This window comes from Eutrigla gurnardus (assembly GCF_963514095.1).
Source record: "Eutrigla gurnardus genome assembly, chromosome: 9".
Classification (NCBI taxonomy): Eukaryota; Metazoa; Chordata; class Actinopteri; order Perciformes; family Triglidae; genus Eutrigla; species Eutrigla gurnardus.
The window spans coordinates 29,148,148-29,168,147 of record NC_139923.1 but is presented as its reverse complement, the minus strand read 5'-3'; the positions used below and the strand labels follow the sequence as shown (position 1 = coordinate 29,168,147).

The window sequence follows — 20,000 nt, the reverse complement described above, 5'->3', positions numbered from 1 at the left end:
TCAGCGTCGGTTGTCCGGCGTCCGTTAGTCCCGAGGACCGTTGTTGCCTCCCGTTAACCGTCCACGTAGCGTAGCTTGGACGTTAGCCTAGCCTAGCTAGCTAGTTAGCCGGCGTGCTAACTACTACTGATGGCTTTCTATGACGTCTACTCTCACCCGGCTCTGATCCGGTACAGAACCAGCGTCTGCACTAAAGCCACCGTGTTCGTGGTGCTGGTCCTGGGTCTGACCTACATCCCGCCCTTGCTCGTTGCCTACCGGAGCCACGGTAACGGAGCCCCCGGCTCTTCGTACCGATGCTACATGTTGTTTGCGTGTGTGTGTGAACGTCGCCATGTTTGTTCGTTGTAGGTTTCTGGCTGAAGAGGAACAGCTATGAGGAGCAGCCGGCCGTCCGGTTCCAGTACCAGACCCTGCTGGTGGCAGCGACCAGCACCCAGGGGGACTACGTGGCCTGGAGCACCTTCCCACACCTGAACCGCATGCTCGGGTCCAACCTCCGGATCCCCGCCGTCTCAGTGAGAACCAGTAAAACTCAGACCAGCGACCATGCTAGAGCTGGGATGTGTAGTCCACCACCATGGGCAGTCTCTGTTTAAGACGCTGTCTAATTCTAGCGTATTAAAAAACGGAGGAGAGAGGGGCAATATCCAGAGAAACGAGGATTCTGTTCTCAGAATATTGCCCCCCCCCCCCCCTTTTTCACAGTGTTTTTTTTTTTTAATTATTATTAATGTATTATTATTATTATTATTATTATTATTATTATTATTATTATGGTAGACAAATGGAAAATACAGCCTGGTTTAAAAAACACAAATACATGTATCCTTCATCTATACAGGAAGACATTCTGATTTATTTTATTTCAGATGATTTGATTGTGTTGTTTGTCTTTTCCCTGCAGGTGAGAGAAGAGGACCAGAACCAGGATGGGAAGCTGGACCTCCTGGTCTTCCAGCTGCAGCTGCCCCTGAAACCCGTGGAGCAGGTCTACAGTGTCCAGCTGCTGCTCACCTTCAGTTACAAGCTCTCTGTACGTACGAGTCTCACAGCGTGTCCATGTCTGGGATTAAAACCATCACAAGTCCAGTTATAAAGCTGTCCTCCACCTGATGGCAGGTGTTAATTACAAAGCACACTGTATTTATAGAAAACATTTTATACCAACAGTTTTAGTCATTTAATAATTACCAATAATGAAAACCATAATGAAGGTGGAATCAAAATGTAAAATAATCAAAATCAGAAAGCAACCAGTTAGAATTTCTAAGAGAAGTGAATCAAAACTAGTAAAGAGGTTAAAACCAATAACGTATGAAAATAAGCAGGAATAATGAGGAGCGACAACCAGACGACTGGGCTCTGATGTCAGCAGGAGGATGTCCCGTTTCACCAGACGAGCCCGTCACATTCTACACGTTACTGACTGATCTCATCACGTCGGAGATGATATCATTATGTGGTTGGTAGCACATCATCATGGTGTGTGTGTGTGTGTGTGTGTGTGTTTCCAGCGGATGTCCACCGTGGTGATGCAGAGTCTGGTCTACGTGCAGCACTCGTCTGCTGTCCCCGGGGCCAAGCTGCTGCTGAGTGGAGACCTGAAGCTGCTGCAGAGGACGCCGCTGCCTCACCGCGGCCTCTACGACGCCTACAACGTGAGGACGCCTGTCTGTCTGTCTGTCTGTCTGTCTGTCTGTCTGTCTGCCTGCCTGTCTGTCTGTCTGTCCGTCCACCATCCATCCAGATATGATGGTAGAGGACTATATGAAGGTGAAGCTTTGAAGGGTAAACGATGACTCAGGAATGCTGAGTCATCATGATGGGATGGATGAGGTGACCTGTGAGGGATGTAGGTGAGCCGAGGAGACTCGTAGACTGGAGACTCGTAGACTGGAGACTCGTAGACTGGACTACCGTTTCTGTGTGTTTCAGGGATCTATTAGCAGGACTAGAATAGAATATTCTTTTGGGACGTTAAGATGAATTGATCACATTGAGTCCTGAGGTGAGGGTGTGTCTCCTCGTCGCTGCCAGGTCTCCGTGGTCGACGGCTCCAGTCCCTTTGCCAGCGCGTATGACCTCGACAACATCATCAGGAGCTACCAGGACCGAAACTGTAAGTTGAAAAGGCCTGATTGAGTTCTTTAGATATACTGTGAGACTAATCCCCCCCCCCCACCCCCCACAGTGACCACCGTGCTGGCCTGTCCCATGCCGGTCTGGACTGTGGGTCGAGCTGCCGACTCTCCCTTCCAGCTGAATGCTGAGATCCGGTACCCCGTGGAGGTCATCAGATATCCTTCAGGAAACGCAGGAAGGTGTGATCTTTTTTAGAAATCTTCAACCTGTAAACAATACATTACACTTTTTTTATGTCACTTCCACCTTGACCTCCTGCCACCTATCGCCCGGGCTTCTGGGAAACCATCAAATTTGCCTGGATTCAGTACGTCAGCGTCCTCGTCGTCTTCCTCTGGGTCTTCGAGCGCGTCAAGAGATTTGTTTTCCAGAACCAGGTGCTCGCCACCGTTCCCGTTCCCGTGGGGAAACCCCACCTGTCGTGACCTCCAGGTGACCTCCTGGACCGGTTCCCAAGCAGGCCCTCGGCTCCAGGAAGTACACCAGGTCCCTGCATTTCTTCTTCTACTCTTATGTTAAGCCACATTTTAAAGGAGATTTTTCTATATTCAACTATTTCTGTTTCTGAAAAATGAGCTCATTCGTTTGATTCTGTTGTACATAGTTTTAGGTGATGGATAATAAAGTATTTGTACCTTTTTAACACGTTTCCTCTTCAGCCATTTATTTCATCTTTGAATAACAAGTGAGAATATTCAGTTGTATGTAACTGGAACGGTTTCTCTTCTTCAGAAATGCAAACATTGGTGCAGTTCTAGGTGTTCGAGCTCTCAGTGCTTTCTAGTTGTTACCATGTGACTGATGACGTTTCCACTGTAACAGAAAACAGCTGACGGTAGAAACAACCTAATCTTTCACTGAGATCTTTGAAACTCCGACAGGAAGCACTGCCGCCGACTCTGTGGCGAATATATACATTAAAAGACATTAATAAGACAAATCTGGAGGATGTAACTTCAGAATGTAGAGTAGTAGTAGTAGTAGTAGTAGTAGTAGTAGTAGTAGTAGTAGTAGTAGTAGTTCTGTGGAGGTCGAAGGACTATCAATCAGCTTTTTAAGGCAACAAGACGGAAAGACTGAGTCTCCGTCTTTCTGGGCTCAGCTGTTCCACCACAGAGACATTGTTTGTTGGGTTTTCTAAAAACTATATACCCTAATAACGTAATACTGTAGTACCGTAGTACTATTATACTGTAGTACTGTAATACTGTAGTACTGTAGTTCTGTAGTACTGTAGTACTCTAACACTGTAGAACTGCCCAAGGCATATGCATCTTACAAATACCTGGTCTACTGTAATACCATAGTACTGTAGTACTGTAATACTGCCCACGCCTATCGACTGATATATTGATATGTAGGATTGAGGTACAAGCAATTTATTGATCACACCTGGAAGAAAAGATACCGTGATACACATCCACGTCTTCTATAATCTGCTTTATTTCTCTATTTTTGATGATGTGCAAATCTAATGTTCAGGACTCTCGAGGCCGGAGTCATGGTTTTAATTTTCCTCTGACTCACCGCCCCGGGAGATGTGTGTTCATCTACATGCCCACGACGAGGTGTGTGTGTGTGTGTGTGTGTGTGTGTGTGTGTGTGTGTGTGTGTGTGTGTGTGTGTGTGTGTGTGTGTGTGTGTGTGTGTGTGTGTGTGTGTGTGTGTGTGTGTGTGTGTGTGGGACCTGGACCAGGACCACTGTATTAGCTCATTTAAGTCATTGGGTTGGACCAGACGGCTCGTTGGGAGTCACACCCTGTTTCCTGCAGCAGATTCAGAGTCCACATAGAAGTTGTTCTGTTGGGTTTTTAAAACAAGAAGTTTGAAAAAGTTTAAAAGGGCATTTTTGTTTTATTTCGGCTCCACTTGAACCAGTCGGTGAGGTTGGTACGGGTACTGGATATCCTTGAAAACATTTTAGTGTGGTGTTTTCAACGTTTGGATGCAGAATAAAGGTCTTGAAATGTGTGTTCTATGTGATGACATCTATGATAGAACAGAGAAAAGAAGGACATGCTTGGAAAGTGCTTGAATGTGACTCTGGAGAAAGTGGATTACTGCTCTTCTGGTTGTTCCAAACTGAGTCCACATCAGTGCCCTAAGGCGGACTCACCCACCTCCACTCCTCTCTCTCCTCCAATCGGCCTGTACTGGTGACCAGAGAGCTTTGGCTTGGAGAAGAACAGGATATGAGTCCGGTTTATACAGGAACCAGATGCATCCTCAGGGTTTCAGTGTTATTTTTTTTCTCTGGATAAAACTTGTGATCGATAGCTCTGCGTTGTAGTTCATTCACCGAGGCCTGGGAGGACTAAAGGATCCACATCGATGGGTATCTGTGTTGGTGAGACCACTCCGGGGGGCTGGCTCTGCCAGGAGGGGCCGGTACGGTGGAAAGCAGTAACCAATAATCTCACCTCGTACCGCCACCTTTCAAAGTGCAACCAATGGGATAACAGCTGGTTTTATGGCCTTTATAGCAGCACCTCCACGTGTACTGTGAGCAGTTATCCAAGTAATATCTATTAATAATCACATAATACTTCCTTCTCCACGGCACACCAAGCTTTCATGACATTGGTTGAGCCAGGAGCGTAAAGTAGATCCCCTGTGGTAGATCCCGTACAGTAGTCTACCACGATGACATGAAGTGAAAGTCTCATGTGTTTCATGGAGGAAGTGGGGAGTGTTAACTGGATGTCTGGCCATCACATTCCCTCGTAGCGTTCACGCCCGTTTACATCACATACAGTCGTAACGTGCTAACCTTTGTACGGAGACCTTTACTCATGCAAGCATCAACTGGGCTGTTACTCCATGCCTCGCTGACATTTCACTGTGGTATGAGGGAAACCAGGGTAAAGGACGGTATATGTCCCTATAGGATGGTATACGTCGGTATATTTCAATATACGGTGGGAAACACCGGTATTGGTATATTTCCGTATATGATGGTATATGTTGCTATATTTCTGTATATGATGGTATACGTTGGTATATTTCTGTATATGATGGTATATGTTGGTATATTTCTGTATATGATGGTATATGTTGGTATATTTCTGTATATGATGGTATACGTTGGTATATTTCTGTATATGATGGTATACACTGGTATATTTCTGTATATGATGGTATACACTGGTATATTTCTGTATATGATGGTATATGTTGGTATATTTCTGTATATGATGGTATATGTTGGTATATTTCTGTATATGATGGTATACACTGGTATATTTCTGTATATGATGGTATACACTGGTATATTTCTGTATATGATGGTATACACTGGTATATTTCTGTATATGATGGTATACGTTGGTATATTTCTGTATATGATGGTATACGTTGGTATATTTCCGTATATGATGGTATATGTTGGTATATTTCTGTATATGATGGTATATGTTGGTATATTTCTGTATATGATGGTATATGCTGGTATATTTCTGTATATGATGGTATATGCTGGTATATTTCTGTATATGATGGTATATGCTGGTATATTTCTGTATATGATGGTATACACTGGTATATTTCTGTATATGATGGTATATGTTGGTATATTTCTGTATATGATGGTATATGTTGGTATATTTCTGTATATGATGGTATATGCTGGTATATTTCTGTATATGATGGTATATGCTGGTATATTTCTGTATATGATGGTATACGTTGGTATATTTCTGTATATGATGGTATATGTTGGTATATTTCTGTATATGATGGTATATGCTGGTATATTTCTGTATATGATGGTATATGCTGGTATATTTCTGTATATGATGGTATATGCTGGTATATTTCTGTATATGATGGTATATGTTGGTATATTTCTGTAGGCCTATATGATGGTATACACTGGTATATTTCTGTATATGATGGTGTAAGTCGTTATATTTCTCTATATGATGGTATATGTTGGTATATTTCCGTATATGATGGTATATGTTGGTATATTTCTGTATATGATGGTATATGTTGGTATATTTCTGTATATGATGGTATATGTTGGTATATTTCTGTATATGATGGTATATGTTGGTATATTTCTGTATATGATGGTATATGCTGGTATATTTCTGTATATGATGGTATATGCTGGTATATTTCTGTATATGATGGTATACAGTGGCGCCGCCAGGATTCAATTTCAATGTACGCACAGAAACGGCAAATACAACAACAAATGGAAAAATACTTTTTTAAGACAGAATCTAATGTTTTCAGTATCAGTGAATCAGTAGTGTATATCATGGTGATAGGCCCCGGTGCAAATAGTTTTTTGTGCCCTCCATCCCCGACCTAAACACAAGCGCACGCTTGTGAGCACTCCACGCACGCACACACACGCTTGGACACGCACGCACAGTACGGTATGATAACTCTGCCGGCCCGGGGAGAGAGACATGCATCGGCTCGGCCCACAGTGCTCAGCAGCAGAGAGGTGACGAGACTAGAGCCGAGCTGTATTGTGTAGTGGAGAGGGGCCAACACACGCTATGCGTAATTGCGCACACACGCGATCGTCCTCTCAAATGCGGCTGCGTCTCTCCAGGTGTGAGAGAAAGAAAAGCTCTGACTTGCTTGGGCAGACGTTGTTTGGTGTCACCCGCTGATTTGCATAATTTAAATATCTAGCCCGCTGAATCTTCCAATCCGGCCCCGGTTCAGCACCATCCAAAAAAAAAATGTCACCTTCAAAAAAAGTACGCACAGTGCGTACTGGATTCCGGCTGGCGGCGCCACTGATGGTATATGTCAGTATATGTCTATGTCCGTGAATTTCAGGGTTTGGCTAATCCACCATAACACTTTACAGCTACACTCATAACTCTCGCGTTCATTCCAGATTTGAGGTCCTACAGTAAAACAATATTTATTACTTATAAATAGTTATTGATTAATGGACAGATTAATAATTGGCAGCAGGGTAAATGTTTCCTTTGTAAACTTTCCTTTGAATCAGCAGATGTAAGAAAGCTACCGCTGCCGAGCCTGTTCCCGGACCAGGAATCCTGGCTCTGGTCCCGCCCCCCCCCCCCCCCCCTCCAGCAGCCCCCGCCCAGCCCCGCTGCCAGTCAGCCCCGCAGAGTCCCTGGCCACGTCTCAACACAGCGCTGCTCTGTACCCGCCGGACAGCGGACGTAGCCAGCAGCAGCTGGCCGAGCACCGAGCACCGAGGGGCGGGGACGGCAGCACCGAGGACCGGGGGGGGGGCACCGACGACCGGAGCTGCTGGGACCGGAGAGAGCCGCGCACCGGCTCCGTCGCCAGGCAGCGAGACCCACAACAGAACTGGAGGTAAGACAAGTCCGCCTCCGTGTTTCCTCTCTGTACTCTCCGTGGAAACGAGCTGCTTCAACTTCTGCTCTTCTTCGGGACCAAAATCCCGAGACCGGATCCGCCTGTTTGGGGCCAAAACAAGCGGGACACGTGCGGGAACCAGCGGGACGTCGGTGGTCCGACTCGGGCAGAAAGTTCCCTTCACTTCGACCGAACCCGGGGTTTGTTACCCGGACAGAGGGGGCTCCACAGCCCTAATCCCACCCAGTCCGGCTCCGTAGTCCGGGTCTGTAGGGTTCATTGGGAGAACTGTGGTAATCCAATGTAATCTAGAAATAAACCCACATGATGGATCCTCCTGGACCCCCCACTAAAGTCCTCTTCCAGGTGGAGCCCCGGACCTGCGAGTAGACCACCGGAATGTAGCACTCAGTCATGGAGGTAACGTGGGTCCATAGACCTCCACGACTGAATTATTATTATCATTATTATTATTATTATTATTATTATTATTATTATTATTATTATTATTATCAAGTATTCAAATGTGATTGGGATTACTTTTCTGATATGGATTATATAGATAAGTGATGATTAATCCAGATAATTATAATGTTTAAATCATTCTGGAATCTCTTTACATTCTGTTTAGAAACTAATATTTATTATTGTGACTCAGAAAATAAACTTTATTTTGGTGAATTTCATTCATTCATTCTAAAAAAGATGATAAGTTCTCCCTGCGTATGAATAATATGAAGTATGAATAAATTAAAACATTTATTTTATGTTGATTATCATCCCGCTGAAGGAAATATGGTGAGGGTTTTTGAACCGGATCCCTGATGAAAGGGCAGACAGATGGTATAAAGCCCAGCCCGAATGTTTACAGTAATTATTTCAACTTTATAATGTCAACCACATTGCTGTGAAATGTTTGCTCAGCACAATTAAGCGTCAGCATCCTTCCTTCAGCGAGTTGACAAAGTGGGCAGCTGTGTGAACTTTGATTATTTATCCTCCTATTTATCCTCTCACGGAGATCCACGCAGCTGCCCGACACCCTGAAACCCTCCTGAGGAGCTCCGGCTTGTTGTTCCTCCACAGCTGAGATCTCCAAAAACATGAGCCTGTAGCGCTGCAACGCCAGGGGTTCCTTACTGGTAGAGGTTCCTTACAGGTAGAGGTACCTTGCAGGTAGAGGTTCCTTGTAGGTAGAGGTTCCTTGCCGGTGGAGGTTCCTTTAGGTAGAGGTTCCTTACTGGTAGAGGTTCCTTGTAGAGGTTCCTTTAGGTAGAGGTTCCTTACTGGTGGAGGTTCCTTTAGGTAGAGGTTCCTTACTGGTAGAGGTTCCTTGTAGAGGTTCCTTTAGGTAGAGTATCCTTACCGGTGGAGGTTCCTTTAGGTAGAGGTTCCTTACTGGTAGAGGTTCCTTGTAGAGGTTCCTTTAGGTAGAGGTTCCTTACAGGTAGGGGTTCCTTGTAGAGGTTCCTTACTGGTGGAGGTTCCTTTAGGTAGAGGTTAATTACTGGTAGAGGTTCCTTACAGGTAGAGGTTCCTTTATGTAGAGGTTCCTTACCAGTAGAGGTTCCTTACAGGTAGAGGTTCCTTGTAGAGGTTCCTTACCGGTGGAGGTTCCTTTAGGTAGAGGTTCCTTACAGGTAGGGGTTCCTTGTAGAGGTTCCTTACTGGTGGAGGTTCCTTTAGGTAGAGGTTAATTACTGGTAGAGGTTCCTTACAGGTAGAGGTTCCTTTATGTAGAGGTTCCTTACCAGTAGAGGTTCCTTACAGGTAGAGGTTCCTTGTAGAGGTTCCTTACCGGTGGAGGTTCCTTTAGGTAGAGGTTCCTTACAGGTAGAGGTTCCTTTATGTAGAGGTTCCTTACCAGTAGAGGTTCCTTGCAGGTAGAGGTTCCTTACAGGTAGAGGTTCCTTTATGTAGAGGTTCCTTAACAGTAGAGTTTCCTTTAGGGAGAGGTTTGTTACAGGTAGAGGTTCCTTTATGTAGAGGTTCCTTACCAGTAGAGTTTCCTTTAGGGAGAGGTTTGTTACAGGTAGAGGTTCCTTTATGTAGAGGTTCCTTACCAGTAGTGGTTCCTTGCAGGTAGAGGTTCCTTGGAGGTAGAGGTTTTTGATGTGTTTCTGTTGGATGTGGAGATGCTGCTCGTCTGGGCATTGGCTAAATATGTTCAGCTCAGATAGCAAGACCACAACGGTCTGATCCTCCTGATAAGATCAGACTTCCTGTTTTGGCTCCTGAAGAGGTTCTTTGTTCCTTGTTGAAATTCAGCTAAATAAAAATGAATCAACTCAAAAATGTTTAAGTTTAATGTTAATTCTGGATCCAATTTAAATTGGAGTATACGTTTTGGTGGAACAGAGTTCCATTAATTTTTTTAAGTTTAGAGTTAAACTACGACTTAATCTGGTTTAAAAATGAACCTTTGTCTACTATTCTGAAGCTTTATGGCATTAATGGACAACAAAAACGTGATCCCTCACCAGCTTCCCACTGAGCTCAGACAGTGGTGTTTTATTGGGCAACCAGCCGTCATTGCTGGGGGGGATCCTGGTCTCTGCAACAACAGGGAGGGGCTTGTTTACCTGCAGCATGTGGGCGACGTTTAGTTACTGATTCAATGTAATAAAACAGGAAGAAATGAGATTCATGCAGATTTTCATACTTTTGAACTTCTCATGAGTGAGTAATGACCCTGTACCTGTTTGTACGGAGCAACGTAATGGAGAACACAAGGACAAATAGAAGAAGTTTAACAATGAGGATAGAAACTCTCCCCGCTGAGAGATCACAGGTCTGATTCCTCCATACGTCCACATTGACTTCCTGCTGGTGGCCAGACTGTTGAGCAATCCACGTTTCAAGGGCATAGGAAGTTATTTGAAACTGCCCATTAACTGGAACCAGTCCCTAGGGATCTCTGCCACACCCACCTATCGGACTTACAGTAACCTAGCAAGTCATGAGGACGTGGACGTGTCCCAGAGGTTCAGAGCAGGCTTGGGTGCCATTATCCAGGTATTTATAAACGGGTATGATTCTCAGACCGCCATAAATCCAGACGCTGCTCTTTCTACGATGCTGTGTTGATGTTGTAGTGACCAGCAGACGCCATCTGAGGTCAGTGTCTCTATAGTGGAACAGCAGAGCTCAGAAGGATGGAAACTCTGTGTTTCCGTCTTTTGTTGCCTTAAAAAGCTGATAGTTTTTAGTTGGGACGTTCAGAGTCTCTTAACTTTTCCTCCGATCTCCACAGACTCACTGAGCTTGAAGTTTGATGTCTGCGTTGTAAATGTCTTCTATTCTATTTTATGTCTGCGTTACTGAGGTTTATGCTGCATTGATCAGGTTACGGCTACATCAGCTGATATTGGTTCTAAATAGTTTGATCGTTGATCTCTCTGATTCTGATCAGAACAGCCTTAACCTGCAGCCCGACTTGTGTCACCGTCATCATCAAAATCTGCTTAAAACTCTTTAAATGGCACTAAAACATCCAGGAATCACTTTACATTTTGGAACAAATAGAAATCGAAACAAGAAATATGCGTCACAGAAAAAACTAACTTTTTAGTGAAACATGTAATACCTGCCTGAATAAAGAATACATACATTTACAATGTATTTTGTCTGATTCATTCTTTAAGGTCCATTTATGACTGCCACGACGTTTACGATTATTACGAAGATGGAAATTCCCCAACACCATCAGTCAGCGCTCCGGTGGACTTGTGTGAAGTTCCTGTGTTTGCAGAAGAGCCGATGCAATCAGATAAAAGCTTTTCAATGATTAGCCGGCTTCTCGGCCGGCGTAGATGGATGAGTGGAACCTGGACAGTGTGACATCCAGCAGCCGTTGAGAGGCGGTCCTGTCAGGACGGGGGTCTGGGGTTAATCCTTTGTATCCGGAGGGTCTCAGGGTGAGGAGCTCTTGTCACGACTTGTTCAATAAGCACAACAAATGACGTCAGGGACTGGATCCCAAAATCCCTCTCTTTGTTTCTGCTCTCCTTTTAGACTTTATTGTCCCCCGAGGAGGAAATTTGTTTCTGCAGTACAATACCACCTGATACCTACGCAATAGACACAATAGAACAACTACACAACAGCAGGAGGCATGAACAAACAGTTTATGTCTCAATCTCTAGTTTCAAGTCTTCTTCAATCCAGCATGATGTTCATTTAGTACATTATGGTCCATTTAGAGTCCACCAGACCAGAAATCAGGGCATGCTTTAGGGGGCGGGGCTTACCTGCTGATTGACAGGTCGCTGAGTTCTTCAACAGGGGGTCCGGGACCCCTAGTGGTTCCACAGAGTTACTTAAAATATGTTCTATAAATATATGAATCCCAGCCCTATCAGCGTTCGTAAGTGGTGATTTGTGAGGAAGATTGTTCAAATTTTTCTTTTCTCTCTCTCTCTCTCAGAGGCCACACCCACTTCCTCAGAGGACGAACAAAGAGCGAGAGATCCATCACACCGATCCCCCGGAGAGCAGCGGCGACCCTCGGCCATCATGCCCCGCTGCAGAGTGAACCTCAGCACCATGATCTTCCTGGTGATCCTGCAGGGGGCAGCGGTGGTACTGTTCTGCGGCTGGTACGTCCAGCTGGGCCCCTGTGGCCCCGCCCCCACCAACGGCAAGGTCCACGTCCTGCTGCTGTCGTCGTGGCGGTCGGGTTCCTCCTTCGTGGGTCAGGTGTTCAGCCAGCACCCGTCGGCCTTCTACCTCATGGAGCCGGCGTGGCACGTGTGGACCAAGCTGCAGCGGCCGGGCGCGCGGGCGCTGCGGATGGCGGTGAGGGATCTGCTCCGCAGCGTCTTCCAGTGCGACATGTCGGTGATGGAGGCCTACCTGCCGGAGCAGCACAACGTCTCCTCCCTGTTCATGTGGAGTCACAGCAGAGCATTGTGCTCGCTGCCCGCTTGCCCCCTCACGCCACGCAGCCAGTTCAGCAACCAGACCCAGTGCATGCGGTCGTGTGACGCCCGCGGCCTGCAGGGCGTGGCGGACGCCTGCGACACCTACAGCCACGTGGTGCTGAAGGAGGTGCGCTTCTTCGAGCTGGAGTCCCTCTACCCGCTCCTGCAGGACCCGAGCCTGGACCTCCGCATCATCCACCTGGTCCGGGACCCCCGGGCCGTGGTGCGGTCCAGGGAGGCGTCCGCCAAGGCCTTCATGAGCGACAACGCCATCGTCCTGGAGCAGAGGAGCATCCCGCCGGCGGAGGTGCAGTACCAGGTCATGCAGGAGATCTGCCGCAGCCACGTGCGCATCAACGAGCGCGCCATGCTGAAGCCGCCGCCGTTCCTGAAAGGCCGCTACAAGATGGTCCGTTACGAGGACGTGGCCCGCAACCCGCTCGCCGAGATCACTGCCATGTACGACTTTGTGGGCCTGGACATGACCACGGAGCTGGAGGAGTGGATCTACCGTGTGACGCACGGGAAGGGCAAAGGCTCCAAGAAGGAGGCGTTCAAGATCACCTCGCGCAACGCCGCCGACGTGTCGCAGGCGTGGCGGACCACGCTGCCGCATGCCAAGGTCAAGCGCATCCAGGAGGTGTGCAAGGGTGCCATGACGCTGCTCGGCTACCGGCTGGTGAACAGCGAGAAGGAGCAGAAGAAGCTGGACATAGATCTGCTGTCGCCACGGGAACCGTACCGATTCAGCTGGTTGGCGGCTAAAACAGAGCGTCCGAAAAACTGAGGCGGCGGTGCCCGGGGCTGCAGGAAGTCCTCGCAGACTGATGAGCAACGACGTCCCGGTCAAAGCTTCGGCTCATGACGAGGACAGGATTAAAATGTGAATGATGTTGTACGGTAACCACGGCAACACTCTTCGTACAGAGACAGAGGAGCTGATGCAGAAGATGAACCTGGAAAACACGTCACCACGTGTTATCGCAATTATACAACTCGGTCCGGTGACTCTACTACATCCTGTTGTAGTTCTGTAGTTCTTATGTAACCTTTATCTGTGTTTGTTTACAGGAGTCGTTCTTTTCTGATTGGTTGGTCGTTGATGAGTTGGAGTTTAACAATCATTAGGGATGAAGCGTTTAGTCTACGGTAGCGTTTCTCTTCAGATCTGCGTGTTTTTTAAGCTGTCAACTCATTAAGCAGCTGGCTAGTTAGCGAGCTAACACTAGCATGCTAAATGACAGTGTTTTCACGCTGTGACAACGAAGTCATCTACTAGCAACGTCGTCTACTAACAAAGTTGTCTCCTAGCGGAGTCGTCAAGGCGAGGGAGGCGGAGGAACCACAGGTGTTGTTCTTGTACGAAGCTAACGTTACCATCGCCGCTGCGTCGGGGCTTTCTTCGTACAGAAGTGGCCGTGGCTCCGCCTCCTGACCTTCGACTCACGTCAACGTGAAGACACACTTTTAACTGTTGTCGGTAGTTTGTGAACTTCTACGTGGAAAAAAGTGTCACAAATGTTCTTTCTATTTTTATATTTTCATTTTAACATTTCCTTCTTACCTTTCACAATAAAAGCCCGAGAGGTACCTTGCTCAAGTGAAGCAATAGATTAAAGTTCAACGTAGAGCGTCTGCTGTGTTGAAAGAGAGTCTGGCTGAGAGTCTGGAACATGTGGAACCTATAGAACATATGGAACATATTGAAGAAGGTTCACCAGGACATTGTGTTCTCTCTGTGCCGCCGTGCTGATGGATTTCCCAGCAGCCTCTTTGCCTTTAAGGAAGACAATGTGTTTAGTAGAACATACGTCTCTCCTCTAACAGTGTTTAGCTGATTATCGTTGGATGCAAATCAGACGCACACACACGAGCGCCGACACGCCGAGGATTCTGGGAACTGAAGAGTGGCAGTTTTAGTCCCTGGAAATGTGAAGAATATGAACCAGTTTTTTCTTTCTCATGTGTCAGTGTTGTGTGGAGGGGTCAGTAGATGATGTCAGCGCCTTATACGATGATGTCAGTGGTTTTTCATGGCCGACATTGGCTCTCATTTTTATATACGACATGAAGGTAACTTATGGAGCAGAAACTTTATGGTACTAATGACTGCAATAAACATTTACATGGAACATCTGGCTGTTTTCCATTCTGTCACGTTGAACTGGTTGTAAACCGAGTCTCATCACTTACGTCACGGCGCCATCTGCTGGCCGAAACTGAACACTTACATTTCTTTTTCTTGAACAAGTTTTTAACAAACAGAATTCTAGTAGATTGACAGTCATCCGAAAGTATTATCATGCTATTATTATGTTTGTTCTCCCATATATGAGTATATAGGAAATATACCACTGTTATAGATATTTACATATTTAAGTGTGGGTCAGAAAAAAATAAATACATGATAGCACATGAATAAATTCCCTCTTTGTGGCAGCAAATACACTGGATGAAGACAATGAGACACCTGCAATGCGTTGGAACAGCTGAGTTCTTCTCATTTTTATTTATTTATGAATCTCAAGCATTCAACATACTGAAAAAGAAAAGAAATACAAACATCAGCTTCATCCAGAAATCGAATACATTGAGAAAGAGCAGATAAAGCAAAACTGCTTCTAAAATCCTGCCCCCGTCAATGTTTTAAATGTATAAAAGAAATATAGGAGATAAAAAAAGCTTTGAAGAGTTCCTCGTGAGGCCTCTGAGATTATGAGACATTAACTGAAAGGTAAATAAATAATGATGTTGTCAAGTGTTTTCTTCCTTTAGGACCAGTTTGCTGACTGAGGAGAAAAGATGCTGCAACCAGATCACAGCAGACCATTAAACCAGGAAACAGCGATGATTCTTCCTTCAAAATAAGAGGTTTGAAGCATTGCTGCAAAACTGTTTGATAACTTATACTAAGAAAATGTATTTAAACATATCGGTCAACCGCTTTATTTCAGCTACTGGCTTGACATCATGATAATAAAACAATATTTCGATTTTACCTTATTTTTTATGATAAATTGTATATTTGAATGTATTATTATGATTATTTTATTTTATTATATTTTCTTGGCTGAGGCCTCCCTGGCTTCTGCTGCGCCCCGTCCCGTTTCGAAGGTTCTGATTGGTTGAAGGTGCGACACCTGCAGTCAAACACGCGTCTCGTTCTGATCACATGTCATCAGTGTTGGAGCTGCTGCTTCATGAGGAGAAGCACTGCGTCTCCTCTCCGGCAGGTGGGTGACGATGCGACAGCCTCAACGATGCTCCAACGGGCCGAGTCAAGTCCGCCACAATGAACCGGATGCGCAGTGGCTTCACTTTCAAAATAAAAGCAAAGGGGCTAAACAGACAGTGATCAAGTTTGAACCAAAGAATATAAACGATTAGATTGAGATCGTTTGTGTGTTTACAACTCTGTTTAAACGATAAGATCAGTTATTTGCAACATATTGCTAAATAAATCAGTATTCATTTGGTTACATGAGTAAAAAAAATAATTAATGACACATTTGTCTTTTACTGTGTTAGATTCAGAAGATGACTTCCAGTTCTGAAGATCCTTCACTTGTCATTCTCACTGCTGGCCACCAGGGGGCGACTCCTCTCTGGTTGTATAGAAGTGTATGAGAAAATGGTCCTACTTCTCCCCGCTGGCCACCAGGGGGCGACTCCTCTCTGGTTGTATAGAAGTCTATGAGAAAATGGTCCTACTTCTCTCTGCTGGCCACCAGGGGGCGACTCCTCTCTGGTTGTATAGAAGTCTATGAGAAAATGGTCCTACTTCTCTCTGCTGGCCACCAGGGGGCGACTCCTCTCTGGTTGTATAGACGTCTATGAGAAAATGGTCCTACTTCTCTCTGCTGGCCACCAGGGGGCGACTCCTCTCTGGTTGTATAGAAGTCTATGAGAAAATGGTCCTACTTCTCTCTGCTGGCCACCAGGGGGCGACTCCTCTCTGGTTGTATAGAAGTCTATGAGAAAATGGTCCTACTTCTCTCTTGATGTATTATCTCAGTAAACATTGTAAACATGAGTTTATGGTCTCAATCTCTAGTTTCAAGTCTTCTTCAATCCAGCATGATGTTCATTTAGTACATTATGGTCCATTTAGAGTCCACTAGACCAGAAAGCAGGGGATGCTTTAGGGGGCGGGGCTTACCTGCTGATTGACAGGTCGCTACCATGCTACCAATGCTAGTTAGCTACTAAGATGACTTTAACACTTAGCTGTAAAGTTGACCTTAAATTATGAAGCTAAATGTGTTAGTAAATTGAACTTCTATATTCATATATTTCATTACCTAAACGATAAACAAATCCCCCAAGCCAGAACATGATACTTATTTTTTATTAATTTATTTCCGTAGCTTTAATATTATTTATTTGTATATGTACAACACTTACTGTCAGTTTGAATCTTATTTACGAAATAACGCTTAAAAACTGTTTCCGTTTACTGGTTGCGCATAAAATCCAAGATGGTAACGGCTGAAATCCAAGATGGCGACGGGCGAAGTACCGAATCTCGAGTCATCAAAACCGTTATCCACAGAAACCACTGGGTGACGTCACGACGATAACGTCTACATCTTTTAAACTGTATGTGTTTATATTACTCTAAAAAAAGTTTCAACTTTCAACGTGTTGATTAACGACGTCATTATTCCTAAAATCCGTGACCGGAAGTGAAGCGCTGAGTGCGGCTAGCTGAACACTGTTGTGGTAACGAGGCGCTGCTGCGGCGCTAGACCTCAGGAGGAGGACCAGAGAGGACCAGAGACCAGGACCCGCCGCCACACAATCCCTCCGCCGGCTGCCTGAGGACTGAAGAATGGTCTCCACGCCGTCGCGGCCATGGCCAGATCCAGCAACAGAAGCACCGAGGACGGGGACTCGTCGCGGGTAACCGCCCCCGCGGATCGCGTGGAGGCGCGGGACCGGGACCGGGACCTAGCCGAGCCCCGGGAACTGTCTCTGGAGGAGGTGCTGAAGTCCTACGAGCAGCCCATCAACGAGGAGCAGGCATGGGCGGTGTGCTACCAGTGCTGCAGCGGCTTGAGGGTGCCGCGCCCGCCCGGGAGAGCCGGCCGGGTGACGGACCCGGGCTCCATCCTCCTGCGGAGGGACGGGACCGTGTCACTGCGGCCGGAGCCCCGGCATGACGGTAAGGACGTTCTGCCACCAACTTCCCGCGGCACAAGTCTATGAAGAAGTACCATTCTAACCGTGTCCATGTTGTGAGAAGTTATGAGCGCTCTGCCATCCATACAACACGGGGTTTAGATACCAGGAGACACTTTTCCATTCGGCCTGAAGTTCAGTCCGAACCGGCTTCTTTTACCCGTAAAATATCGACTTTACTTAAACTGGTCGCTGTGACTTTCCCCCGGCAAATCACTCCGCGGCAGCAGGTAACTCATATTCATGTTTACACTCAACTCACGGCTGATTGGCTGATTATATCGACGCCGAATTTAACGTGTTATACTGATGTCTCATGAAATATATGGAGTCATGTTTTATCACATAGGAACGTTGAACTAGAACCAACGCCACGTTAAATCATGTGATTTCCGCACGGAGTTCGGTGCGCAGGAGCATCCCGGAGATACACGTCCCGTCCCGAGCAGCGGATCATATTTCCAACACCATCGACCTTGAACTATTATTAGATTTTCTTTTAGTAGAACCACATGACCCTGAACCGTATTGTGATCCGGGTTAGAGAAGTGTGTCGCGCTCCCGGAGCCAACAACGATGACTTGTATCTGCCGGTAAATGATTAATTATTCATGGGAGAGCAGCTTCATCCCTCCGTGCAGACAGCCTCCAAAACGGTGGACGGAAGCCCGAAACATTCAACGCAGCGTTCCCACTTGAATTTCGCTTGTAGCTGCATAATCTAATGTGTTTATGTCGTCACTGCGGGCTGGGCCCCAAAAACCCTGCTCCAGGATCCAGTAGTAAATATAACAAAGGCCACTCAAAGCCAGTGAACCTTGTGTTTTTGTATTCAGACTAATATTGGAGGGATATTTAATCCACATAGTGTTTAGTTGAACGTCGAAGACGCCGAACGTCACAAGAAACCACTCAAAGTCCTCAAGTTGCTTCTTTTGTTGTTTGGTACTTAGAGGATAAGCCCCGCCCCTTCCGGTGCCTGGCCCAGTTAACAGTTAGTCCTAATAATTAGATTTTTTCGGTTGAAATGATGAGCTCACCACCTTCTCCTGCCTCTGAGTGGTTGATGGATGGACGTCATGATGTGAGTGGTTGGTTCTAGCTGATGTAAGCAAGTGTGGCTTCTGATAGAAAAGTCTTAATTAATTGATTATTTATAGTTAAATAGGTGAACGATATTTGAGGTGTCGTCCCTCGTAGAACCGGATCAGAGGCGTAGATCACTCCGTCACTTCCTGTCTGCGGTCTGCCAGACGTCTGCAGGACAAGACTGAAGGCTGAGGTGACTCACAGAGAGCACTTCAGACCGGCAGGGAAGTCTCCGAGTCCTGATCCACATCGCTCCTGTCAGATAAAACGCTGGCGTCATCTGAACGTCGACTGCTTTGTTTTTGTTTTAGACTTGATGATGATGCGTTTTTTTAAAAACACGAGACTGAAGGAAATGTGACTTGTAAGCGTTTCCTGTTCAGCTCTGACACGGGAGCGTCGGCGAGCGTCGGCGAGCGTCGGGGAGCGTCGGGGAGCGTGGAACTGGGATCACAGCGGTTTTGACTTTGACGTGAAGCTGTGAACCGGAGAGGAAGTCGGCTGATGAACCTGCTTTGTTTCTGTCCCTACGCTCCGTTTATAAAGCTGCTCTCCTGTCTTGTTGTGGTCTCCTTTAAAGGTGTCTTGGAGACACGGTTACCATGGCAACAGATGGCAAAGTCCAGTTGCTGTGTATCTCGATTTTGAGGAAGTGTTTTCCTTCTTTAGACAGAAGGCAGGGAGTTTGAACTCGTCCAGGTGTGACGGAGGCCTTCAGGTCACATAAACACACTGTAAACAAGAGGTGGTGGTCGTCATGGTGATGTCACCCGTCGGTTTGTGAGTTTTGAAGCCTCCATTTCAGCATTTTGCAACCAGTAGAAGGAAGTGACCATATTTGGACTGAGGCGGAGCGGCAGAACACAAGCGGCAGAGCGGCACCCTTACTGGATCTGGATCCATCTGAAGTGGGTCATTGTGACTCCCATCCTCCTCTGGGTCTGCTGACCTGGGGCCGGTGGGAAAGTGGTCCCGACGGCGGATCGGGTATCAGATGTGGTGGTTTCGCCGTGTGAGCCGGATCCCATTATCTGAACCCGTCCAGCCGGTTTTGCAGTGGTTTTATGTTCTCATCTCTCACAATAGAGAGTTTCTCTCAAACACAGCGAGTCTGCTGGAGACGGGGAGGAGGATGTCTCCTCTGTGATGGTCCGGTCCGGTCTGGTCCGGTCTGGTCTGGTCTGGTCTGGTCCGGTCTGGTCCGTCTCCGTGTCCTCCGTCTGTCCGTCTCCGGTTTCTCTGCAGTGAGAGCTGCTGATGGAGGCGTTTCAGGCCTCTGGAGCGTCGTTACTGACATCTGAGCCGGGATGAAGGGGAGGCTTTTTACTGTCGCACACACACACACAC

The 20,000-nt window shown here is 46.5% G+C and overlaps 3 protein-coding genes across 3 annotated transcripts in view; all 3 read left to right on the top strand.

The window, feature by feature from the left end:
* Positions 1 to 2,788, top strand: part of tmem231 (transmembrane protein 231) — a 2,944-nt gene extending 156 nt beyond the window's left edge. Inside the window, exons 1-7 of the mRNA XM_084017225.1 lie at positions 1 to 268; positions 352 to 518; positions 908 to 1,036; positions 1,518 to 1,661; positions 2,041 to 2,122; positions 2,195 to 2,300; positions 2,408 to 2,788. The exon at positions 1 to 268 is cut by the window's left edge and continues 156 nt beyond it. Coding sequence (XP_083873351.1) covers positions 130 to 268; positions 352 to 518; positions 908 to 1,036; positions 1,518 to 1,661; positions 2,041 to 2,122; positions 2,195 to 2,300; positions 2,408 to 2,570 — 930 coding nt within the window. The 5' untranslated portion in view covers positions 1 to 129 and the 3' untranslated portion in view covers positions 2,571 to 2,788. The remainder of the gene's footprint in view (positions 269 to 351; positions 519 to 907; positions 1,037 to 1,517; positions 1,662 to 2,040; positions 2,123 to 2,194; positions 2,301 to 2,407) is intronic.
* A 4,492-nt stretch (positions 2,789 to 7,280) lies between these two features.
* Positions 7,281 to 14,909, top strand: chst6 (carbohydrate sulfotransferase 6). The gene is made up of 2 exons (XM_084018600.1): positions 7,281 to 7,458; positions 11,888 to 14,909. Exon 2 carries the CDS (start codon positions 11,977 to 11,979, stop codon positions 13,168 to 13,170), a length of 1,194 nt encoding a protein of 397 aa, XP_083874726.1. The 5' UTR covers positions 7,281 to 7,458; positions 11,888 to 11,976; the 3' UTR covers positions 13,171 to 14,909.
* Positions 14,910 to 17,100: 2,191 nt separating this feature from the next.
* Positions 17,101 to 20,000, top strand: part of spire2 (spire-type actin nucleation factor 2) — a 13,868-nt gene continuing 10,968 nt past the window's right edge. Inside the window, exon 1 of the mRNA XM_084017082.1 lies at positions 17,101 to 17,547. Within this exon, the coding sequence (XP_083873208.1) occupies positions 17,238 to 17,547 (310 nt within the window). The 5' untranslated portion in view covers positions 17,101 to 17,237. The remainder of the gene's footprint in view (positions 17,548 to 20,000) is intronic.